The 27,496-nt window shown below is 36.2% G+C and overlaps 2 protein-coding genes across 5 annotated transcripts in view; one reads left to right on the top strand and one right to left on the bottom strand.

The window, feature by feature from the left end:
- The first annotated feature begins 2,950 nt into the window (after nt 1-2,950).
- LOC125665393 (carbonic anhydrase 1-like) overlaps nt 2,951-27,496 on the top strand; it is a 62,691-nt gene continuing 38,145 nt past the window's right edge. Inside the window, exon 1 of the mRNA XM_056150945.1 lies at nt 2,951-3,076. Coding sequence (XP_056006920.1) covers nt 2,951-3,076 — 126 coding nt within the window. The remainder of the gene's footprint in view (nt 3,077-27,496) is intronic.
- Nucleotides 21,420-27,496, bottom strand: part of LOC125665945 (uncharacterized) — an 8,805-nt gene continuing 2,728 nt past the window's right edge. The window contains exons 1-3 of one of the 4 annotated variants that reach the window (XR_008799014.1): nt 25,801-26,938; nt 22,983-25,512; nt 21,420-22,678 (exon numbers count right to left, since the gene is read on the bottom strand). Coding sequence is in view for 2 of the 4 variants with exons in the window: in XM_048898975.2 (XP_048754932.1) it covers nt 23,913-25,496 (1,584 nt within the window). In the remaining 2 variants the exon portion in view is untranslated. Of the gene's footprint in view, nt 25,513-25,800; nt 26,939-27,496 lie in introns of those variants that run through there. The other 3 variants (XR_008799013.1, XM_048898975.2, XM_048898974.2) reach the window with 3 other exon arrangements.

Below are 27,496 nucleotides of genomic sequence, written 5' to 3'. Positions count from 1 at the left end.
TATTTGTCGAAATGCGCATCTGGTGCATCAAAATTGGTACCGTATAAATTTTACATTATGACCCCTGGGTCGAGGCCTCTGCTGGTGGTAAGAGCAATATTTTAGCTTTGATTATGTGTTATGTAAACAAAGACTCGAGTCTTTTTATGTAAACAAACAAACAAGTGAAACGTTAATTTTGTAATTTAAAGCATCTTCATTTAATACAATCACAAATTTTAAGTATTAAATGATACATTTTACCTAAAGTATACTTGAGATGTGATATAGACCTTATATTTATTATTGGATTTATGATATTGATCACTGTTCGTTTTCTTCGCCTGCTCATTTAGTTAATGTCAGCATTTTATAAATTTATCAAGAAACTTCATGTGCATTTCTCGCTAATGAAATATCATTAAAAAAGTATGTAGAGTTTAAAATGTTTTTTCTCATTGTTCGTGATGATAAATATAATATGACTACTGTTGATGATAGTCTTTTAAAATTGATATATCTTCTCAAAATTATTGTTTTCCGTGGATAGTTCATTGTTGGAAGTATATTTTCATATACAATCTTGGACCCTCTAAGTAGTTGATACGTTTTTTACGCAGATTATAATAATACTGAACATAGCGATGCCAACGTCAATATCACGTTTATTCTTGGTACATAAAACATCTAGATTTAGAGGGGGTCTAGCTCTAGCCCTCCCCATTTGACCCCATCGTCTGATAACCACGGGTGATCTCGTCTTTTACTCATCACCCGTGGGCAAACTCGCCGAAAAATCATTGTTTGTAATTAATATGCGTGGTCATTTGATTGGCTGCTGCACAGAGTTGCGATGGCAAATCAACGAATCAAAGTTTATATTACGTATGTATGTTCGGCAATGACAAAACCTTTTCCGTAGTTAACACACCCATTGCAAATAAATCCACTCACCGGTGCATTTCGCAGTTTGAGAAAGGTGCTCCCATATAATTTTGACTGGTATTTGATGTAAGTGACATGTACGACTTGTCTTTAATCGTTTTAAAACAAAATCTGCACGTTTTAACGGACGTCAAGATATTTAACTTAAATAACAAAGCAATAAACATATTTTCAGAATTGAAGAGTTCCAACTATCTGATTGGTTGGCTATAATAAACAAATTAGCATATTTTACGATGATATTTCGGCGAGTTTGCCCACGGGTGATGAGTACAAAACGAGATCACCCGTGGGTATCCGACGATGATTTGACGCGAGCTTTCGTTAATCCTAACACCATCAAATTTCACGAAATTATTTGGCGTCAGGGACCCCAGTATAATAGTCCAAAGTGCATTACATAAATTCACCACGATAATTTCTTTTCCTTCTTCGGAAAATTTTGAATTATATAAACCTTGTATCCGTCGCTGACACTCAACCATCTTATGGGTTCACGATATTAACATTCATCCCATACATTAGACTCCCTGTAATATGCTAAACATATCATCAGTCTAGCTTTTTTTTTCGATGTCAATGCACGGTTTACAATTTTTTACAACCATATACGTCTTATCGTCTGTTGATAGGCAAGCCACCAGTCACGTCGAATTCCTACGTCTAGGTACTATACTGTGACCACAATATCATGAAGTGCAGATGGGGCCGTCTCTTCACTCAAAGAGGACCAGGGAGTGGCAGTCAATGGTTTCACACCTTCACAAAACAGCTGAACGGAGTGATAGAGAAGTCAAACAACGCTTGAATTCCTATAATTTTTAACTTCAGTTGACATGCAATTCTGACATCATCAGACGTGATGAATATTTCATTGGAAGGTGTTTAAACTCTTGTGAGTAAAGCTATACAGCTAAGGAAATCAAAGTGCAAATTGTGAAGATTCATCTGTCGTGACAACTTTCGCTCCCATTCTGAATGAATCGGTAATTACAGTCTCCTCTTTAGATACTTATTCATAGACCAGAAGATTATCCTCATTGCACTCTATAGGAAAAACCAACGGGGAAAGCCAGTCTACATTTGTACACCATTTTGATTTCTGTTGACTGAGGTTTTGACAAAACGATAAAAAATAATCATGTTATTTTCATATATGTCCCTAAGTTTACTTCTGATTCTTTGTGCTATTTCCTGTGGTCTGAAGATTTCCAGTCGGAAAAAAACCACTGGAATACTTCTTCTAGAAGACTCGGCTGAGAGTGTGCTACACCGTCATCATTACGTCAATCAACGACAAAATGCTTATTCGTCATTGGCGGATAATTCGAAATTAATTCAAGTTGGACGTTCAAGAACAGAATTAATGAAAAAATCAATGAAAAGAAAAGGATTTTCCAGGCATGAAATACTGAATAAAACCATACAAAATAGAAGCAAATCAACAAACGATATCAAAAAAATATTGGGATTAAAAGTGATGTCAAGTAGGTCAAACCAAACTAACAGAAGGGGAACTTCTCTCACGAGAGGAACTATTGTAAACAAAAACACCAGTAAAAAACGAAAGAAGTTTTCAAAGAAAATTATATCTATAGCTACTCGTTCAAAAGCGAAAATAAAACCAGGATTGGCATTTCTGTCGTTGGGGACTATTAAGAGTAAGTCGAAGAAAGTCAATGTTAAAAGAAAAACCCCGAGAGGACTAAATACTGGTAGCATCAAAGGTCGATCCAGGAACCCCCAGTCACGCAAAAACAACTACAGACATATAAAGCATAGGAATACTGTCAAACTGCATCGTCCTAAAACTCCTAATACTGTCATGAGACCTATAGCTAGGAGTAAAATTTACCCAACTCTTCCCAGCGTATGGGAATACAGTAAATATCGTGTACAGCCGAATTCAACCCTATTCAAAGGATTCAATGCCCGATCAAAATCGTCAACCTTATTCAAAGGATTCAATACCCGATCAAAATTGTCTTCAGGTCGGCGTGGTAAAGTGATTCCAAATCGAATAAATATGGATACCGATTTGGTACGGAAATCTAACAGACTGAATCCGAAACCAGTTCTAAGGCCGAAGTCATTAAAGCCTTCGTATGAAAATGTATTGAAGCTACTAGAACCCGGATGTTCAATTTCTGACGTAAGTATTCCTATTTTTCTAATGTTGGTGAAATAGAGAAGACGACTTGGAGAGGGGTATGTTTTGTGAAACATGGTAGACTATGAGACACTAGTGGTGTCTATGAATCTCTTAAAATTCTATTATAGTATTGGTGTTATGTGTGTTCGAGGAAATGTATATTTGATGTTGTTTGACCTTGAACTGTACCCTGATACATTGGTACCAAATCCCCATGTTACCAGTGTCGAATTTAATGTTTTACTGTTCATGCAGTTGACGCATGTCGTTTTTAATCAGGGATGTAGTCTTTGCACAAAGTACGTGGGGGAAATATCTAAATAATCATGCAAATGGGGCACAAAACAACACACCGATATAATATTCATATCTGTAAGTTAAATACTTATAAAGGACTTCAAAATACTACTTCCTATAAACTATCTAAGGGCCGATTTCGATAACCGCGACTGCAGGAATGGAGTAAATTGAGAAGTGCTTACTCATCGGACTTCGCTCACCGACTGCACAACAAAATACTCGCGTAATTAACAGATTTTGTATACATTTTCATTTATGTTTCTTTTGTGACTAACGAGCTTGATATGTGAAAATAATGATTTTATTTTATTTTTATTTTTTATTTTACAAACTTAATGGTTGAGGCTCGTAGACGTTCTACTTTTACCACATTTCCATCGGAACACAATCCCGTTCCCGATGAATAAAAATAAGAAATCGTAACATAAAAATTAATTTCTTTATAAGCTGTGCATCAAACGTTTTTGGCACGCAGTTTTTGGCTATATTTAGCTCTAAAACTTCATAGTTATTTCGGATTTCAAAGATTTCGGTTGAGCATCACAGAAGAGACATTATTTGTCGAAATGCGCATATGGTGGATCAAAATTGGTACCGTATAAGTTTTACGTTACAAAATTTAAACTTGATCTGTAGTCTGCCACCCTGAAACTATACTGCAAGTTTCAAATGAATTCACGCAAGCATAAATGAAAAAAGTAAGGAAAACCCAATATGGGGCAGACTGACAGATCTAGGAGAAAGCTATAGCCCCCTTCTGTTTTACAAACCAGTAGATAACTAATAGATTACAAAGGATTTTAAAGATGCCCGTAGGATTTGTTACAGGAAATTAATTTTTTGGGGTCAAAATTGAAAGGTGAGAGACAATTGTGACACAGAGTTTTGAAGTTTGTATGTAAGGATTTATTTAATGGTACAATGCGCCATTTGTTTTACTGAGAACTAAAGGATTGACTCGGTCAAAATGTTGACATAAAGACCAGACAAAAAATGCTGAGCAATGTGACCCATGGGCCTCTTGTTATCTGTCCAGAGTTCGTACCCCCGCATATCTGCCAAACACAATGGTAATATATACAGTCCTGAATAACATTAACCTATAGTGATATTTTATTACATGTATATATGAGTAGGAAGAAACATTGACACAGTGACACAGGTACAATGTATGCGAGAGAGAGAGAGGAGAGCGAGAGAGAGAGAATTTATATTTGCAGTTATCCCTCTTTCTGTATGTTCGCCAGCACACACTATAAAGACAGTAATCATCAAACGGGGTTTATTTAAATTGTTTAAAGACTGCCGTAAGATCGGACCACCGTATTATAGATATTTTTTAATCACTTGATAACACAAGAATATCAGTAAAACTGATGGGTACTCGCCGAAATACATCTAACCAATGAACTACTTCATAAGACGAATGACACGCACATGTTGAAATGAAGTTTTTTCTTCGTATATATGGTATATGTTGAGTGAAGTTGACCTTTACAAAATGACTTATTACTTACTGGTGTGATATAGATCAATAATTCCTGTTCAAAAACTGTTGAAATAACTTTTTACTTATACAAGGCATATGTTCTGGGTGACCTTAACCTTTCCAAATCCCCTGTCTCTAAGACTATTTGTGATCAATTTGATAAAAGATTCAGGAGATGGGAACTTTTTATATCACAACCTGTTGAAATAAGGAACTTTTATATGTCCTGTGTGCTCTTGACCTGATGATATGTTTAGGAGATGATGAGACATCAGCTCGGATGGACGGCGACTATGTTCTTACCCGACATTTTTTTCAGGGAGCATAAAAATAGATGCATGGGTTGATTCATATTATTTTGGCTGTGTCTGGTTGCGATAAGTACAAATATCAAATTCCTTGAGATATAAAGGAACTGGTATCGGGTTTTTTTTTTTGGTTTTTTTTTTTTGGTTTTTTTTACGTCCCTTCGACAAATTTTAACTCTATTGAGACGTCACAGGTACCACAGATTCGAGGAATGCTTAACGCTCTGGGCTGTAGCAATGAGGGTGCTTTAACGTGTCAACGCCTGTTATGATACGGGACCTCTGTGTTTTAGGTTATATCCGAAAGATCCGAGATTGTCACTTAGAAACGCCGAGCGTCTTGGCCACCGTGGCACAAGCGGAGCTCGAACTTAAAGGACACATGACACAAAAAATTATTTGTCTGTAATCATTGTCTTTATAATCCTTAAGTCAGATTTTCACACTGAATCTGTTAAACAAGCATCTGATAACAAGGTACAGCTGGAAATAGTAATCTGTAAACACCAGCCAAAGCAGTTCTCCGAGCAATGCCGACAGTTAATGAGATAAGAGTCACGTGTGTGTTATATACGTCAGAGGTGAGCTTCTTGCAAATTCTCACCGTAACGTATTCAATACAATGGCTGAAGACTTATCAGAACTCTGATTTATTTAAGAAATAGCAAAATTGAATTGCAGTAAAATATTATTGGAAATCATGTAATAAACTTAAACTTTGATATTCACATTTGCAGCAGATTTAGGTTGTTGATCCTCCTTCCCCCCAAGCTCTAAATTGCTAAACATATATAAATATGTACCATTATGTATATCATGTATATATTGAAAAAAAAATCAACAAAAATTCCGTATATGTCTAATGAATTGACATCATGGCATTCTGAACCCCTTATCTATAAAAATGTATGTCACATATAAATAATGTAAGAAACCTACCATAAAAAGAATGTAGGAAAAAAAAGTCACGGAAAAAAAGTCACAGATGAAAAATCACAGGAAAATAAGTCACAGGAAAAAAATTCACAATATATATTTTGTATAAAAATCACATAGATGTATGAAAAAAAGTCACAATATATATTATATTATATGTATAGGGGAAAATTCATAGTATATATTTTGATAGAAAAGGGTCACATATACAAAGGGGGAGAAAGTCACAGTATATATATTTTGAAAGAAAACTACATATATATATATATATATATATATATATATATATATATATATATATATATATATATATATAAAAGTCAATTATTATATAAGGAGAAAAGTTTTACTTAAATTTGATTCAAAGTTAGAAGATTCCATGTTTTTTTTAATCATTTGCAACAAACAAATAACCCCAATAAAATTAACTTTTAAGTATTTACAATAGTTAACAGTCAACAGTGCCTGTTGAGATTAATTAGTGGCTTCACAAGGCACCTTTCCCCTTTTCTAGACAGTGTATTCCCTGTATAAGTAGACAAAATGGCATCAGTTTACAATCTCTGAAGCCATACATAGGATGAAGGAAAAAATGTTTTTTTTTGTTTTTTTTTAGCAAATGTTAACTATTCATCGGTGCTTTATTTTTCCTACGTATGGTCAAAGTCACTCTTTATAAATATTGTGACTTTTTTTCCTTGGTATAGGCAAAAACAATAAAAAAAATTGAACAAAAGAAATTGTGACTTTTTTTGCTAGGTGTGGTCATAGACACTCTTTCTACATATTGTGACTTTTTTTCCCGTGACTTACTTTCCTGCGACTTTTTTCCCGTTTACCCATAAGACAGGGATTATAAAAAATGATGTTTGTTTTCTTTTGGTAACAATTTTCTCTAGCAAATTGCACCCCCTCCCTAAATTTAAATTTGAATCCTGATACAAAATACGAATAGTAAAAAGCAGTTAACTTGCAGCACATATGTAATCATATTGTAAAAAAAAAACTTTGTTTTTTTTTTACCTGAAGTATTTGTCGCTTTCTATATGCACCATACCCAGATGGGTTTTTTTCTCAGTATTTGATGAAGTTGAACATTCACCTAGGGTAGGCCACTCAGCATCGGGTACAGCATCATCTTTTAACTGAGCCGAGCATTATGATAACCTAATTCAGCTAACCGGGGTGGATAACGAGAATACTGATCTGGCGTAAAGTGTTTCTCACATATTTTACTGTATTTGGTTAATGTAAGGTCTCTTCTATGACAGTAATGTACCCATGCTTTTTGAAGACCTGCATCTTTGGGGAAGCGAAAAAATGACACATTTTTGTCCACTTTTGAAGAGGTTGAACAATTATAAACAGCACAATACGGGATCCTTACAAACTATATGAACTCTTTAGATACAAAGAAATATGAGTGTGCATGTTCTTTGTTTATGACAGCATTTAACCCATTACTGGTAATTAGGGAAACTGTTTGTCTTTGATCAGTGATAAGAAAGATTTATAGTATCTCTTCTGTAGAAGCATATAGCATCTCTGTGCTGTAGCTCATCTCTGACGTCACCCCGACTGTTTCCGATCTCTGGGGTTTAAAATATGCATATTGAGGTCAGGCTGCTTATCAGTACAGTGTTACAGCTTTAGCTGTGAAACGGATGCGTGTTTAACAGATTCAGTGTGAGAATCTGACTTAAGGATTATAAAGACAATGATTGCAGATAAATAATTTTTTGTGTCATGTGTCCTTTGATGTTCCAAAGTTGAAATATAATATTCCTCCCTATATAACTCTGTATAGATTTTCATCACTCCTTTGGACTTAATCGAGAAATGATTTTTTAATCATGGGAATAAATTACATTCAATACGGTAAATTGCATTAATCTTACTTTTAAAAGTTAAGTTTTCATTTTCATCATTTTTGAAAAGACTATCAGGCTTCGGGAACAATTTATGATATTCAAAGAAATTTGAAAAGCAATGTTACAGAAAGCATTATTTTGTTTACTTCGTATCCCATGGGGATTCGGTTTAGAATAGGTCCTCAATGTCCCTTGTTTGTCGTAAGAGGCGACTAAGTGGGTCGGTTCTTCGATTGATCGAATATTGTTTTACGTCACTATCGAGAATATTTCACTCATATGGAGACGTCACCACTGCCGGTGAAGGGCTGCAAAATTTAGGCCTACGCTCGGCGCTTATGCCCATTGAGCAGGGAGGGATCTTTATCATGCCACACCTGCTGCGACATGGTACCTCGGTTTTGCGGTCTCAACCGAATATATTTAATCTGCAAAAACCGAGGTCCCGTGTCACAGCAGGTGTGGCATGATAAAGATTCCCCCAGCTCAAAAGGCCGTGAGCGCCGAACATTGACCTAAATTTTGCAGCCCTTCACCGGCAATTGTGACGTCTCCATATTAGTAAAAAAAAAAATTTTTCGAGCGGAATAGTAATCAATATCCACTGTACAATCAAAATCATGTTTTAAACGAATGTTATGTACACAACCTATACTTTAAGTGGTTTCATTCCATAGTTCGGTACTTGCAATCTTTGATACAGCGCTATTGATCGTGAGAAACACTGCGACACATTTTACGTAATTTTAAAACAATCATATTCGTGATATATTCTAAATAATTAATGGCAATGGAAAACATCGCTAGCTGAATTAATTTTTGTTTAGGCACATATACAATATAAATACAAGACAATATCACAGAGGAACACAAAGTTAAAACAAAAGTTGTTATCAAATACATAACATAAAAGGATAAACTTTAACAGCTGTTTGACTTCAAGAGCACAGTGAATAGATTAATGTGTATGCCTACGCCAAGGATAACCTATAAAAAGTCATAAGGCTTATTTCAATGATAATACTTTCCCTGTGTTTTGCATACGCATATAAAGAAGATAGACATTCGGACCTGCACTGCTTTATCAACCTCATATTTCTAAAATTATACCTAACTAGAATTTGGTTAAAGTCTTCCTCCAGTGGGCGTTACATTAGATCACAAGTTCACGCTTTTTTTATGAAACGGTTCGTGTGCCACGCGCATTATTTCTCAAATGCACTACCCTGGATTTCAAATTTAAAGCGACATTAGCTGTGAAAGTGATGGCAACCATTCCCCCAAACAAATCTCTCAATGGCATAGGAGTATATACCATAGTGACTAATAAAAACATGTATTTTGTACAAAAAACAATAGAAACCTAATAAAACTACATTAGATGCAATGAAATATCTACATGTGAGGAAGATTATTATTGTCTTGCACGACAATAATTACTTAATCTCCAAAATCACATATTCATGTGCCTGCTTTGAGGTTAGAAAGTGTTTGAAATAATTAAGTACTGCTGATATTACTGGAATATATAATATAGATCAATTTTCACTGAATTCAATGTTTTGTGACAGATCTAGAATGACAGCTAATGCCCCTTTAAAGAAGATATACATGTACTTGTTTAACCTACTGACTCCCAGAAAATTCCATTCACCATAAGTTTGATTTACATAATATTGTTATTGACAAATTGTCGTCAAAGACGTCATTTTAGAAAAAGAAAACTGCGTTATTCACAAAGTATGACAGCGATCGCTGAAAGTTTAGTATGTAAACTTTTAATATCCTTTGTTGGGAGTGAACATTGCGAGGGCCGATATAATTCATCAATTCTAATTCGTATAGATGTCATCCTCACGAATTTATCAGATATTGTGTTCGTTCAACTCATTGAATTTCATTTTCAAAAGAATAAATTAGTATAATACAAAGTATTTTAACATTTGAACTGGATATGACGTCATTATATTGTGTATGGTGTAAGATGATGGAAAATTATGACACCGGTACTTGTTCTGGCGTTCTCCAGTAGTGGGTGGTTTCAAGGCTTCAGTTTTGTACTTTAGATCCCATACAAGATGTCAGTGAATTGATAAAATTCAATATTTAATTTTGGAATGGCAACGATCTAAAAGCCACCCAGGCTTTGGAGCGAATTTAAAATAGACCATTTTTTATTACTAGGTCTATGTTTACCCTCGTTATATACATATCTTCCTCTCAAGAATATATAAGACAAAAGAACAGGTCTGGCAGGCTGAAGTGTTCCTCAACTTGAAACTTTCTTTAATTGAAAAATTTCAACCAAAAACAAAAACCCACCTAAATTGAACATAACTTCTGTGCGTTCTCGTGAATTGTAAAAATCAATACTTTAATATTAATGTTTCTTTCATTTTCATTTGACTGTTAGAAACATAATATTTAGTGGGGAAAAACAGGCTTAAATATAAATTGTTTTTTTTAATATGTTAGAAAATCCATGCATTTTGAATTAAATTATGTTGAATGTTTCTATTCCAGAATTTTGAGCCTTTCTATTTTCATCATATTGTTGAATACTTTTAAAATTTGGCATTTATTCATTTATTTATAATTATTTTATAATTCAAGGATTTCGATGTAGCTCTGAGACGGAGCACACAGGCCATTATATAGCGTCTCACAGGTAGTTCCTCAGAAGTGCTGATTGATTAGTTGACGTTAACGCCCCTCCCTAGATTTTTTCACTCATATGAAGACGTCTCCGCTGCTGGTGAAGGGCTGCAAAATATTGGCCTATTCTTGGCGCTTACAGCCCTTGAGCAGGGAGGGATCTTTATCCTGCTGTGACACGGGACCTAGGATTCTCGAGAGGGGCGTTAAACAATATACAATCAATCAAACATTCATGAATTGAACTTACCGTTACGTTCCATGTACAATATACGTTATTTTTGTTGCGCTCTCTCACTCTGTATGTTTTCTAGGTTATATATTAAAGTTCAAGGGCACTGAAATGAAAAACAAGTGTCGATGAAGGAGTTTATATCTTAAACTCAAGAAGACCTATAGTGGTGAATTTGAACTTCACGGAATTCTAATGATGTCTAATATACATGAGAATCTACTATCCCATGCATCCAAAATTTACAACAATTGTTGCCCACATCTCGTTTATAAATATCCATAGCACGTCGGCCATATACTGTAGTTTTTTTGATAATCAAGTTCTCAGGATGAGGAATGTAATATGTAAAAAATGATGAACAAAATAAAGAAGAAGATTATCAACAAGAAAATGTAGTCCGTATTGAAGTATATATCGATTTTGTTGAAGTTTTAGCTATGATGATAAGACAGTGAAGTGACAAAGCAGTGCTATTGATCAAGATGATAGCCTTAGAATATTTACGTTTTGTCGATGAAAAATTCATGATCATACCACTGTATAATGAGCGTTTGCCGTGTTTGATTAAAAAAAATCAAGAGTAGTAAATCAATAATGTAATGAAACCCCCGAAAAACCAAATATTTAATTTCTCGTCTGTATACTTTTAGACGACGGCTCGATTGAAAATCGTCATTTGATATCACCAATTAGTGCAGTTTTTACCTTATTAATAAATGACCAATTAGTGCGGTTTTTACCTTTTTATCAATCGTTCTGTTGCTTCTTACCATTCAGTTCAGTGGTGTAGCTAGAACGAAATGATGTACACGCCAAAAAAGGCAGGGGTTCTGGGTGCCGCCTTAAAGCGTCCATAGGAAAAGGTCTAGTGGAGGCCCAAGGAGCGAAGCCCCCGAAAGCCACTGGGTTTTAACGTTTGTGTGGATAAAAATCTACGCTTAGAATCGAAAAATGACCAAAATTTTGCAGCCCTTCATCGGCAATGGTGACGTCTCCATAACAGTGAAAAACTCTCGAGGGTCCCAATTTACATGTACAACCAACCAAACACTTGACTACACAATTAATAATCATAATTGCACGTGTGTATTTTGTTACTCAGTCCAAACATAACAACTTCATCCGTCTTGAATCCAAGCAAAACCAACGTTTGAAGAAACTACTAGATATATAATTATTTAACAACTATAAATGTATATGACCGAGAAATTTGTGGAACTATATGTAATTTCAAAAATTCATGAATTTCGGCACAAGCAAACTTTTCTGATGTTGTCATCGACGGCGTTGGCGTTGTTGGTGTCGTCGACGTAAACTGTTCACATTAATTTTATTATTTTTCATCTTCTTCTCCAAAACCACTGGGCCAATTTCAACCAGACTTGGCACAAAGCATCATTGGGCGAAGGGCTTTCAAGTTTGTTCAAATGAAATTCATGTCTCTTCAAAGGGGAGATAATCACAAATATGCAAAAATAAGGTGGGGTCATTTAAAAATCTTCTTCTCAAGAAGCACTGGGCCAGAAAAGCTGAAATTTACATGAAATCTTCCTGCCATAGTGGAGATTCATGGGTTTTTTTTAAATCATGACCCCATGGGGATGTTGGGGCCACAATAGTGGATCAAAGTTATACATGCGAATACTTGACCAGAAAAGTGGAAATTTACTTTAAAGCTTCCTGATATAGAGTAGATTCAAATTTGTTTATATCATGGCCCCGGGATTAGGGCGGGGCCACAATAGGGAATCTAAGTTTTACATGCTGATATAAAGGAAAATCTTATCCAGAACCACTCGGCAAATTTCAATCAAACTAAAACCAAATCATCATTGGGTGAAGGAAATTCAAGTGTGTTGAAATGAAGCGCCATGCCCCATTCAAATGGGAGATACATGTAATCACAAACATGCAAAAATAGGGCAGGGTCATTTCAATTTTTTCTCAATAACCGCTGGTCCAGAAAAACTTAAATTCACGGGAAAGTTACTGACATAGTAGAGATTCAAGTTTGTTGAAATCATAACCCCTGGGGGTAGGGTGGGATCAAGATAGGAGATCAAAGTTTTACATGGAAATATATAGGGTAAATCTTTTTAAAAATCTTCTCAACAACCACCAGGTCATAAGAGTGGAGATATAAGTGAAAGATTCCTGATATACAGTATATTCAGTTTGTTCAGATCATGGCCCCCGAGGGTATGGTGGGGCCACATTACGGGATCAAATTTTTACATGCTAATACAGTGAATATAGGAAATCTTCTCCAGATAAGTTGGACAAGTTCTAATTAAACTTGATACAATCATTTTTAGGTGACGGGGTTTCAAGTTTGTTGAATTGAAGGGCCATGCCCTCTTCAAAGGGAATGTAATCACAAAAATACCAAAATAGGGTGGGATTATTTAGAAATCTTCTCCAGAACCACAGGGCCAAAAAAGCTGAAATTTACATGAAAGCTTCCTGACAGTGGAGATTTAAATTTGTAAAAATTAGGAGACCCCTGGATTATGTTGGGGCCACAATAGGGAATCAAAGTTTTAAATGCGCATGTATAGGGAACCAAACTTGGCACAATTCATTCTTAGATGATATTTGTTAATAAGAAAAGTCATACCCATGTACAAGGGCATATGATAATTAATGAAATTGTAGTCAAGTTCAATAATTAAGTTCGTTTAGTCGTTATCTTTGGGGGGAAATTCTGAACCAAGCTGCTTGTATAATGATAGTTTTGCTCAGTCTTTAATATTGTTAGGAACTGCTGGTGAGCGATGCGACCCATGGGCCTCTTGTCTGAGATCCTCATTCTTGTTCATTGTGTTAGTCTTAGAAGATTTTATAACGATATGTAGACCTTGCAACCGTATTATGACGAACTCAACAGGGTGTCTGCTGTTAGACTAAGATCTTCTATCAGGATATACTTGTGTAAGTCACGTGTTCAGTTTTTGTTAAATGGAGGAAGATAAAACATGTAATTTCAAACACATTTGTTTTGAAATGGCGATTGTTGGTGGCACAATACAAAGCAGAATGGGATCGCCAAGCGTAAAGGACAGGTCCTAATTACAAAACTAGTAGCAGCATAAAAATAAGCAAGCGTTATAAATAAGCCTACACTGTAATATCGCCGTTTCAGGTTTACTGTCAACTTATTAATATTACATGTGTTCATATCAAATTACAATTTACCAATAGTTTTCTCCGAGTTAACCGCGAACGAGTTAACCGCGAACGTTACTAAATTATATAGCAGGAAAGCAAACATATCATGAATTTGTTAAAAACAGCACACATTTTGACAATTAATAAGTTTGTTTCAATCAGCAAGCATGTCTTATAGCACCATAAATGGATGGGCTTATACATGTATAGGTAACTTGGTTGATTCAGAGAAAAACATGTCATTGGAATGTGATCAGGAAATTTTACGAACAGTTGAAGTCTCTGCAAAAAATCTTGTTTAGATTAAATAATTAAACACTCAACCAACAGACAAGATTTGTTAATTTAGTTGAATTAAGATGCAAAATTTAACCTACACCAGGAGAATGGACTTCAAAATTAGTACAAATTAAAATTACATATACTAATATATATATATATATATATATATATATATATATATATATATATATATATATATATATTTTTTTTTTTTTTTTTTTTTTTTTTTTTACAAAATTCATGTATTTTTCGGTTTGAATCAAGACAAAAGGGAGGAATTTGAGCAACCCGACTACAAATAGAAAATTATCTGCCTTATCACATCAAATTCAAAGGATATATTTGTCGATACGATTTACCGCTGGCTGGTAATTGATTGTGACTTCACATTGTATTTCAGTTTCGTCTTCGTCCACTACGTGGTTACTATTAGAGTGGGATTTCATGCGCCATTCATTGATTTGAATGACAAATTAATGATTGTTCAAAAATGTTAAACTTTCTCCCATAATGATTAAACGAAATAACCTGTAAAAGGTATTCTAGGTAATTATTTTTTAATCTTACAGCCTTTTTTTTCACAAAAGAAATCATTATTGGGTCATTAATCACAAAAACAAACTTCAACGTTCACAAAAAACGTAATCTTATTGGCGAAACCCCGCCCTGAACTGTCGTGTACTTCCGGTGCATATTTTCTCCGTAGTAACGTCGCGCGCGATAATTGGCGTCCATTAATTTTCTCTTGTAGGTCATTAATTAGATAACAACGTTTAAGTAATCGACAGAAGGTGATAAAGGTTTGAGTAATGTCATGGGCTACCTTTAAACGACCTCACTATTATTTAGGAGGGAAATCCGATATTTGAATATCATTGCATGGTACAGACAGCATCAATATCACTCTCTCACCAGAGGGCGCGCTACGCAAGCTTCACTTTCACCTCTGTTATCGTCTGATAAATAGTTCGGTTAACCATATGATCTCGCATGGACAAAATGACGTCTTTGACTCCAACAGAAAGGCACGTTTCTGTTCTTTGTGCAATGTCAGATTTTCATCATTATAATCTCGCTAGTTTTTTTAATGTAGAATCCATAGTTACTAAGTGAAAGTGAAATAATACATTTGACAAGACAAAATAGTTCTATAAATATGGAGGTTGCACTAACGTAATACAGCGTTTCGATACCTACCAATGTGTTTTTAACGCATAAATGTATGTTTTATTTATGAAAATGATGCAGATTTATTTTATTTTCAAAGACGCTCTGTTTTATAAAATTCTTGTAAATTAGACGATAACAGAGGTGTTGTGGAGCGTAGCGTAACGCCCTCTGGTGAGAGATTGCATCAATATGTGAACGGCCGTCTAGGGTTTGTTACATGTACAAATACCCCCATGCCTCCAGTCTGGTGGGTTTTTCGTCACTCTACTGACCATGTCCTATTCAAATATTACCCCTGCAATATTTGTCTTTCAAGCTAAAGATGATGGGTGTGTCCTACATATGTAGTTAATGGTGGAATCGCTCATACAATAATCATACATGTATATACCAACGCAATCACTCGCAGAGCTGAACGGGGTTTCCTCTTAGTCATATACATATTATTATATCTAATTTATCAGAACACGAATTACAGCTGATTTGCTTTCCGGGTGCTTTAACCTCCCATACAGAAGACTGCAATGATCTCTAAGAAGCAATTAGTCACAAACTTCGCCCCCAGTTTACCGGGTGACGAGGTTTGAGTAATGAGGGTTACACGCGACACTATGACTTAAAACAAAAGAGTCATTCCACGCCAATGAGCCCAATCAATGCATTGTTTAGGTGTAAACAAACGGCGAGACGAAATATGGGCGTTTTCATTCATAAGACATGTACAGTTTAAATTACCTAGTAGTACAATTGGGGGGCTGAAACAATGCACATGGAGAAAAAGTTCAACTGCTTCAATATTCTTAAACGAGTGGTCGTCAATGTTGATTTGCTAATATCAAAAGGCTTTTGGATTTCTTTGCGGACTAGAACATTATGTAAAACTTCTATGACATTTTTACAAAGTTAAACGAGAAACAATAGAAGAAAACATAAGAACTCGGAATTTTGTGAAGCATACCGACATTTGGGTGTATTGACGCTGTCTAATAGAATACAAGGACACATGCTAAATATCAGAGTCATATCCTGTACATTTACTAAGTTCTTGGGTGTGACAATTGAACTTGTCGGACAGACAGATGACGGACAAATCAAATAGTCCCCAACTGTAACAAAGCTTCGCAGTCGACAACAAAATATATAGTGTAGAAACGATGTAATTATACGGATTGTTGTATCATCCGATTGAAGAAAACACTTTAATCGCAGTGGCGTAGCTACACTGTACCACTGTATGCACGTGCTTACAAATATTTTCGTTAAATTTTTATTACATATTACGAAAAATGTCTCTCAGCTTCTGGGGGTGGGTGGGGGGTGGGGGGGGGGGGGGCTGCCGCCTCCAGGTCCCCTGCTTACCTGCTTACAAATATTTTAAAACTAGCTACGCCACTGATTCGTGATATGTAAAGTAAATTCCATTCAAGTAAATTATAACGGCGACTCATCCACCTCCAAAACTGCTTCTTTATTTAAAAAAAAAAAATCCAATCTTAATCAGTATGCACTGGGGCATTTTGGAATCTTTTTCTGTGACATCCTCGAGTTCTGGGGCTCTCTGTGTAACAATTGCCACAGTCCAGTATATCATTTCCATTGAGCGTCCAGGGTTGTCCGTGTTAAAATAGGTCCCCAATACCCCTTGCTTGTCGTAAGAGGCTACTAAGTGGGGCAGTCCTTCAGATGGGACCGCAAAAGTCATTTTTCCGCTCGAGAAATTATCACTCATATGAAGACGCCACCGTTGCCGGTGAAGGGCTGCAAAATTTAGGCCTATGCTCGGCGATTACGGCCTTTGAGCAGGAAGAGATTTTGATCGTGCCACACCTGCTGTGACACGGGGCCTCGGCTTTTGCGGTTTCATCCGACGGACCTCCCCATTTAGTCGCCTCTCATGACAAACAAATGTTCTAACTACATGTAGGATCTACACAGGAGAAGTACATGTACCACCAATTTAGACCTACATGTATGCTTAGCGACAAACAATGATTACTGGGGACCTATATACTAACCCGGGACCTCACGGGATATATGATGAGAGATTTACGAATGTGTTTATGAAAATATTATAGAATAGGAAGTCGTCATGATGAAAATGATAGATTGGCGGGAGTAGGGTGGTGGGCAGCAGCAATGTAACGTTTTGTATAAAAAGGTCCCGAGGCTGATTCTTAGTATGTTTTAAGAGAAATCGTATTATTTTACTTTCATATTGTGAGTTGTGCATTTTTAAAAGATGATATAAAAGACGAATACAGTATGCCTGTCCATACCGGTATATTATTTACTTCTGGGATAACAGATGGCATATTGAAAGAGAATTTAACACCGATATTAGATGTTAGATCCGCTTATATTCGCTGCACAAACATCTAACATCCCTTAAAGGGTCACGTCAGAGGTCAAATTTGCATAGCAAATTCGCCAATTGCTACAAAGGCGGAAGTGTCATCGGCATCCAATGAGATTCCTCATTACATACTATATTTAGTTACTTATTAAATATGGCGACAGCGAAGAAATGGAAGCGATTAAAACCGTTTTAAAGATACTCGATCTCGAGGCTTTGAAAAATGAAATAGAACAGATGCATGTACTTAAATGTCTTCTTTGTTGAAGTATATCTATCGGGGGGTCAAAGATCCCCCCTCCGATGTCGCCACGGTTTAAAATTTAATCAAAAGACGCGATACACAATTGACGATCGTGAGTGGCGCCATTTTTTATTTTTTTTTGGGGGGGGGTCTCTTTCTTACGTAAACAATGCATTGAATTGTGGGATAATACCCTATCGAGTATCGATATGAAGCGGGAAGTTTGATTGGCTGTTGTAAATTTGACCTCTGACGTGACCCTCTATGGGATGTTGTTAGATGTTTGTGTAGCGAGTATGTGAGCGGATCCAACATCTAATTCTAATTAGATTGCACTAGATAGTTCAGATGATAGAGCGCCTCACTAGATAGTTCATATGATAGAGCGCCTCACTAGATAGTTCAGATGATACAACACCTCACTAGATAGTTCAGATGATAGAACACCTCACTAGATAGTTCAGATGACAGAGCACCTCACTAGATATTTCATATGATAGAGCGCCTCACTAGATAGTTCATATGATAGAGCGCCTCACTAGATAGTTCAGATGATACAACACCTCACTAGATAGCTCAGATGATAGAACACCTCACTAGATAGTTCAGATGACAGAGCACCTCACTAGATAGTTCATATGACAGCACCTCACTAGATAGTTCAGATGATAGAACACCTCACTAGATAGTTCAGATGACAGAGCACCTCACTAGATAGTTCAGATGATAGAACACCTCACTAGATAGTTCAGATGATAGAACACCTCACTAGATAGTTCAGATGATAGAGCGCCTCACTAGATAGTTCAGATGAAACAACACCTCACTAGATAGCTCAGATGATAGAACACCTCACTAGATAGCTCAGATGACAGAGCACCTCACTAGATATTTCAGATGACAGAGCGCCTCACTAGATAGTTCATATGACAGAGCACCTCACTAGATATTTCAGATGATAGAACACCTCACTAGATAGTTCAGATGACAGAGCACCTCACTAGATAGTTCAGATGATAGAACACCTCACTAGATAGTTCAGATGATAGAACACCTCACTAGATAGTTCATATGACAGAGCACCTCACTAGATAGTTCAGATGATAGAACACCTCACTATATACCTCCGATGATAAAACATCCCACTAGATAGTTGTGATGATAAAACACCTCACTAAAGATTTAAGGGTGGGGGGGGGGGTCGAGTCTCGGTCTGCCTAACGAACCATGTGGTGGAACACTCCAACTCTCCACTTTTACAAATTCCTGGATCCACCTATGCAGCAATAGATTATCTTTGTGTATAATCTTAGAGATGCATTTGTAATGGCATCATCAGATTATAGATACTGGCGTCTTCGTCAGTGAGAAATTGATCAAAAAGCCAATTTGTTTACTCTCTTAACTATTGAAATTGTAAAATAGAAACCATTTACTATTACTAATTGAATTTCGTCGCGTGTTTAAATACAGTCGATGTGTTGTGTGTTATATCAACAGCAAATTAAATGTCCTTAGTTTTCGTACCCAGACTTCTGAATTATTAAGATATTGTACTTGTCTCCAAATTTACAATGTAATTCTGTTAGCTTACGGCTTTTTAAAAAATTAAAATGGACCGGGTTTCTTTTTACCTTGAACATTGTACGTTTGTCTTTAGGCGGTGTTTGCATTCATATTTATGAAAATAATACATATTCGGTCGTTATGTAAAATTTTGAAAAGGGTTTGAGATTTTAAAGACAGATATTTGTACAAGTCTCAAAACAAATACAGTAAGCAGGAGCTTAAGAAATTAATTCTATGAGGAATCAATCATTTTTTTTACTGAGTTGATAAAGGTCTTGTTCAATACGAAACTGTTGATCTAGTTTTATATGTAATCGGGTTTCGTAGTTGTCAAGAACACACATGTACCATTCAGGAGCGCACAATACTACAATAGAAATAGTTATGTGGATGAAAAATATAGAATTTATTCTAACAAATGTTCCACGTCAAACGAGTATCCACGACTATACGCTCTTGTGAATTTATAATATTGTACATGTAACGGTATCTTAAAATCTAAAATATTGCATAATATATTTGTTTCATATTTCGAACATAGGCTATCCGATAAGTGGAACATATCCCAGCCCCTTTTTACTTCTTTTAAGTTGATTTATTTGATTTTAAAGTAAACTGTTTGTTGGAATGTACAGTGAACTGACCTGGTATGTACGGATTAGATAACGAACGTATATTATGGATTGACCAGCTTAATATGTTTATAGGTGGGGGGTATACCCCGATCGGGGTCAATCATTACGATCAGAATCTCCGAAGCAGACGAGTTCCACTTGGGTCTCGCAATCGTTTTCTATGCGGAAAGTACTTGGGGAGTTTTGGAGGAGGGTCATTCAGCGTTTACTCGTAGATGAAATTTACCCCGATCGGGATAAAAATAATCATGTCCTGATGGGGATAATTTACCTTAATCGTCATATATACCCAACCTGTTTAAAAAGGCATGTGTAAGAATACAATACTCTTTATCAATGAAGTGTTTAGATTAATATTGCATAACTATATTGCAAACATTAAGCAAAATTGATTAGGGTATTTTTTATGACGTAACGTAACCTCAAATCCTATTTGTAAATAGAGATTTCATGGACTGGGGGGCCGCGTAGTAAATTCATCCCTAGTCTGACTGAAGGAAATGTGAATTAATCCGCTGTTTCATTACTCGTGGCCCGTAAGCGGATTAACCGTTTCATGTGTTCTGTTATGTTTTGCAGATCTTCCAAATCTGTGCATGCCAATTTCTTTATCCATATTTTGCAATTTGATAACATGTTATCGAGGGTGTCCAAGAAAGAGGATTTTTAGCAGTTAAAACGCATTGTGTTTTCCTCGCGTTATACAAAGCAGTTGTGTACAGATTTAGGCAATTCAGACCTATACACGAAGATTTGATTTAATAAATAATATTAGTTTACGTTAAGTATTGATAAAAAGTATCAAATAGTTTTAGTTGTATTTCTAGGCGAAATCAAAATATTGTTTCATATTATTGTCAGATCTGATTAACCTTCACACTCATCCTTAGGAGGAAAATGTTTTTGTTTTGGTTTTTAAAGTAAATGAGAATTGGTGAGAATTTGAACTTTTTACGTAAGAACAGGACATACGGTTGCAGGGTGAATATATTTCAATATGTCGGTGGCAATTTTCAATTTCATGTGACATTCTTTTAGTCTCTTTGGAAATACTCGCTAGTCTGCAAACATGACTTTCGCAGCTGATCCCATTAGACACAGGATTCATATGATGACAAAAACTTTCCGTATGTTTGTACATGTATAGGGATATATTTAGTGTCCTTTAATCATCATGACTTAACAAGTAAACGCTAAAACATAACAGTACATCTAACCCTATTAATAGATTAACATATTACTAATAAATAAATATAAGTACAGGTAAACTTAACACCTCTTTTGAGTAAATGCACCCGTTTCCCCACTGTTTTCTCTTTCATACTTACAACAACTCTCATGAAGCTCACGTAAAGATAGAACTAAATACATTTGTGAAACACTTCGCTCCCGCCGTGCCGTCAAGTTCGATGTTGGCAAACTTGAAGGTGACCTTGAAGTATATCCTTTACCATTATCATTCATGTAGCTTTGACCTTGAGATTTCAGACCTATATAAAGTTTCTTGACCTTGACCTGTCAGTTATACTTCAAACATCATGAACTGCACACAACTGGGCCTTATTTGATCGCTGAAAATCCACGTGAAAAGAGACATTAAGATCAGGGCATATAATAATGGCTCTTGTTTTCAGAAGTCACCAATAACAAAATAAGTTACTCTGATCATCTCAAAATAAGTTACTCTGATCATCTCAAAATAAGTTACTCTGATCATCTCAAAATAAGTATCGGTGTTAACATGTTTTATTTCAAGTTCGCAGGAATAGCTCAAAGTGAATAAAAAGTCAACATTTCCCACGTTTTGGTTAAACATTTACTTGGAAAAGGTCACTAGAGAAATGTAGAGCACAAATTTGTGTACCTCTCACACTTCTACATCTTTTACACCTGTATCATCTGCAACTTTGGGATAAAAAGGTACGTGTGCACAGTAACAGTAACAAGTGGATGTTCAATGTTTTTCAAAGCAAAACTGTTTGTAAAATTCAACAACAAAAATATGCAGTTTTCTTCTGGAACTCGAGATTTGCTGAAATCTTTTGAGTCTGGTGACTTAACTCACTTACTTTATGATGGTGGTCATCTTTTATTTTTACTGTGACATTATATTGGAATAAGTTTCTACCAGAGTTTTGAAAACAAGAGCCATTATTATCACAATTTTAGATGTAAAATGTGAGTAAAAATGGGGTCTATATGGGGCTCTTATCCTTCCCTGCCCTTTTCGAGATATACAATCTTAAACTTTTCTATAATTCAAATCTTGTAAGGCAAAACTAATATCTTGATATTTACGACCAGTTTGGCGCCATTTCTGACATTAATACGTTAAGCTTATTGGAGAAGATGACTTGGTTTTTTCTACCATTAGCTCATACGTTAAGCTTATTGGAGAAGATGACTTGGTTTTTTCTACCATTAGCTCATACGTTAAGCTTATTGGAGAAGATGACTTGGTTTTTTCTACCATTAGCTCATACGTTAAGCTTATTGGAGAAGATGACTTGGTTTTTTCTACCATTAGCTCATACGTTAAGCTTATTGGAGAAGATGACTTGGTTTTTTCTACCATTAGCTCATACGTTAAGCTTATTGGAGAAGATGACTTGGTTTTTTCTACCATTAGCTCATACGTTAAGCTTATTGGAGAAGATGACTTGGTTTTTTCTACCATTAGCTCATCTTTACTGTGAGACATGTAATGACTACATAAAATTAAAGTTCTCCATGAATTCTATGTTTGTAAAAAAAAGTAATTGATTCCAAAATGTGCAATTTTTCATCCAAAATCAAAACATTTGACAAAACGGCGTAAAACCGCAATTAATCAAACATTAGAAGAAAAAAGAAATGTATTTATGACGTCATAGAATCGCTAACATTTTGATTTAAAAAACATAATTTATCAAAAAGTTGTGCATACAATATTCATAAAAGTAAGAATGCACTTCGCTAAATTTTTACAGAATTTATTATGCAGAAATCTATGAAGGCCATTTTAAGGGACCAAAGCATGCCCATATTGTACATAATCTATTAAGATTAGCGAACAAAGAGACAGACCGAAAATAATACCACTAGTTTTCGATCAAGGGAGCATAAAAAATTATCTCGACAAGATCGGATACACCTGCATGTGCATCTGTTAAGAATTCCTACTTCATTACTAAATACCAAATTGCAAGCATATATATATATATATATATATATATTTATATATATAGAATTTTACTTTAACATTAGATCAGTTAAACATTACTTGATTAAAATGTCCAAGACGATACACGAATAACTAACAAAAGTAAATAATAACAAAAAGAATACGTGAGGGATTTAGTAATACTGTTAATTGGTATATAAATATATTGTTTTAGAACCATAATGGACGGATTAAGTACCCTGTCTACAGCAAAGCCGAGTCATTGAGCTATAAATCACCGTAACGTGACATAACATTGACGCACGTCCTTACTATTGCAGCAAGAAAACAACAGTCTTCCCCTATACTCGTGCTTTCAATAAATAAATTACATCAAGTAATTGTGACAAACTGCTAAAGTTTGTTAACAAAATGGAATGAGATGGCTATGGAACACATCCTGATGACGTCATTCATCACTAATTAGATATCTCCTTTCGGGGACTATACCTCGCTAACCAATCTTGGCATTTCTGTACAGCCCGTTCACGAATGTCTTCCGATGGCAGTTCGTTTTCTCGTTCGCCCTCTTCAAACACGACAACATCGTTATATCTGATGTCATACCCCGGAGGAGTAATTTCAAATGTCTTTTCTCTTAACGTGGCGATCTCGTACCGCCCGATTCCTGGTAATCGGAGGTTAAAATGTTTTAGCTGTCCTAGCGTGCAGTAATCCGCCGTGGAATCCGATGGAATGGACGGAAGTCGCATATTAGTACTGTCGGAAGTGATGGGACGCCTTCTAGAATTGACGGACATTTCCGAGTCTGTACAAGAATCATTCGGAAGTACATCCTCTATGTTATAGTTCGTTTCATAGACATCTTCGTCAGCTACGCGATGCCCGGGCCCTCTATCCCCTGAGGGAGGCGGCTGCTTGACGTAAACATTCTCTTGGACACGTGATCGAATGACGTCGTTCTGATGAGCAAAATTCTCATCAATCCATTGTTGAGTTTTGAAGTTATTATTTGGCATTCGTAACCCCTCGTGTTCTTGAATAGTCTCAGTCATGGCGTGCTGGGCCTCCTGCGACATCCTTGAGAACAGTTTGGAGGATCTAAAAGTTTGAGGTTTACTGGAGTAAGCACTTTTCGCACGCAATGTTGGTACGGCTTTATGATTCACATGCTTGGAGGTCGTAAGATCAAGTTCCATCGTTGGGGGGCACGATTTTGATGTTTTCTGTGTGACGGTGCTTCGTCTACTTACAGACGTCTTGGTGCGAGTGGAGAATCTTCGGGGACCTACATGCGTAATGAAATGACTTCTAGAATCGACGTTGATAACGCCACTAAAATCGGGAGTCTCAATCAATATTTGATTTTCCACCTGCTCCAAGGGGGCTATATTGACCTTTTTACATTTAGGTTTTAATCCCGCCTTTTCAACGTGTCTTCGGTTCATATTGTTATCTGATAATTCCACCGTACCATCACACAGATCCCCCGTACCATCACACAGATCCCCCGTATCCCCCTCGCTTTGACAATCACATTCACGAACACATGCAGTATTGATAGAACCGTCATAATCAACTGGTTGGGATTTCCATTCCTTTTCACAAGCGCACGAATAAACTTTATCACACACGTCCCTCGAAATTTCTGGACCGTCAGAAATTTCGGTAGCAGCAATCCTAATTTTTGTCGCCGATGAACACGTGGTAGGATTCACCTGAGTGGATGATGAATTCGAAAGAAGAACACTCTGTTGCGATTTTTTCACGGGTTTGGCGGGAACCTCTTCCCTATTGTTCACTCCGGCCGCTCGGAGTGTCTTCTGCTCCGTTATATTGCGTCCAAGACTAGAATTGTACATGTACGTCATTGAAGACGTCGATTTCCTGATCTTCATGTGAAGTCGCTTGTACTTCTCCTCTAAAGTCCGCATCCATTGCGGATACACCACTTGATTTCTCTTGTACGGTCGGGAGGTGTGTGGATCGGCTGGCTGTCCCGTAAGAGTGGCGGTGAGTCGGGGTTTCATGATAGTCGTCATCGTAGACGCGATTGTTCTGTAACAAAACAAGCTCAGTTAACATAACATGGCGACATTGTTAACTGTACACAAAGAAAACCAACATTCCCAATTCACCTAGTATACACTGCATATAAAACGCTAAAACATTCACAGGTCTAAATCTAAACATTGAATTTAAGTCCACACTCCCGGGACTTTTGGGGTACATGTGTGTAACTTGTCACGTGGGTGTGAAAATTTAAACATATAGAAATCTGACATAGCATTGTACGCATGTAGTTCGTGAGGTCCAGTTATCGAGGGAAAGATTAGAACTACTTACCTTTTTGTCTGCTTTTTTTAAAGCTAGCCAGCTATATCAACAAATGTCTATCCGTTTGAAAAATGCATTCGATAAATGGTCCTTACATATTCGAACAGGTTTTATAAAGACAAACACAGGTCATGGCTGGGAGATCTCGATGTCGCACGGACTCTCACCTCATACGGCCAAGCAGGTGATGTAAGAAATGCACATTGGTGAAACTACAATAATGTAATTAAACCTCCGATAATCCATTCACAAAACTGCTCATTAAGTCGACCGTGTTAGATTATCGATCGTAGATTAATCCATTCTATAAAACGCCGCTAGGAGACACCATACTTAGGATCCCCCGTAGTCCCGGCTTTCATTGCATCTGTTTCAGTCTCACTGAACTGTCATTCATAGATCTATAGATTGATTTTACCTCCGCTAGTTAATTTACCTCCGATACTTAAAGAGTTCCGTTTTAATCAGTGGGGAGCGCTAGGAATTTAAAACATCAAAGGAATGTGTTAAAACAGCGATGGGGTTAAATATTACGTTCACAGTTTTGTCTTTAAATTTTTTTTTATTGAAGTAATGTACGGGTTTTCATGGAATCCCGCTTCAAGGAATTCTGAATTTACAGTGAAGTCGTTGGCAAGAAGCAATGGGGCCATGTACATAGGTATCGAACTTGCATTCAGAGAGTTCCAATATTCTGTTTAAAAACCCGATAAATTGAAAACACGGTAAAACTTAATCAAATAGAAGCGTCATTGTTATAATTTGTGGATTTTAAATAAGACTTCATAAACTGAATGTTTGTAGAGAATAAAGTGCGTCGGTCAGGGGTTTTTAAATCTTCGACTGGGTGATTCTTCTCGTGGTCGTATTTGGAAATTACTCCGCTACTCGATATATTGATTTGTTTGCAGTGAACAGGTGAAAAGAGAAATTAAAATAAATGAATGATATTTCTGGTTATTTTAGATACACTGTATGTGGTATACCTGCCTACACTTAAGTTTTATTTTTCTCGATAGAAGTGGGATCTTATATTGTATTAGATAGGAGTTGCATGCTGTCAGCGGTTTACAAAAAACAATGTTCTTTTTAAAAAATCAATATGTATGTGTACAATCTCCACAAATTAAAAAAACGTCCGAACCCGTTACCCAGCTATGTACAACAGGTAACCAAAATCTCCACTATGTCTCTTTAAATGGAACTTTTATCTAACCCAATCACTCCTCTCTCCAGAATTTTATTTTTCTTTTTTTGTCGACTGAAATTATCGGCATTTAAAAGTAAATCTGTTAGATGTCTTTTCACCTACAAACTTTGTGGACTGAGATTAATGATCCATTCCGGAATTTTGATGTCTCGTGTATCAGATCTTTGCCATTAACAGGACCTGTAACATTGACGCTGTGTCTCACAAATCTATTCATTGGCAAGTTGTTATTACTCCTGAAAAATTTAATGGAACACATATCCAAATATTTTATGAGCCCAGCAAGCTCTTGAAATCGTCTTGGTAAGGATCCAGAAAGGATCAAGTGCGTCAAACTGTTCAGTGGCGGATCTAAAGGGAAATATAAGTGCTGCTCATAGCCTTTGTTAGAAGCTGTTAACAAAAGGGTCATTGAGGTTTCCAATTTTCCCTCTCTGAGAGAAAAAGGTTCTATCTTTTATCACATGCCCTTCGAATTTGTTTTTTTTTGGGGGG

This window comes from Ostrea edulis, chromosome 10 (assembly GCF_947568905.1).
Source record: "Ostrea edulis chromosome 10, xbOstEdul1.1, whole genome shotgun sequence".
Taxonomy (NCBI): domain Eukaryota; kingdom Metazoa; phylum Mollusca; class Bivalvia; order Ostreida; family Ostreidae; genus Ostrea; species Ostrea edulis.
The sequence above is the reverse complement of the archived record's forward strand: the minus strand, read 5'-3'. Positions and strand labels throughout refer to the sequence as shown.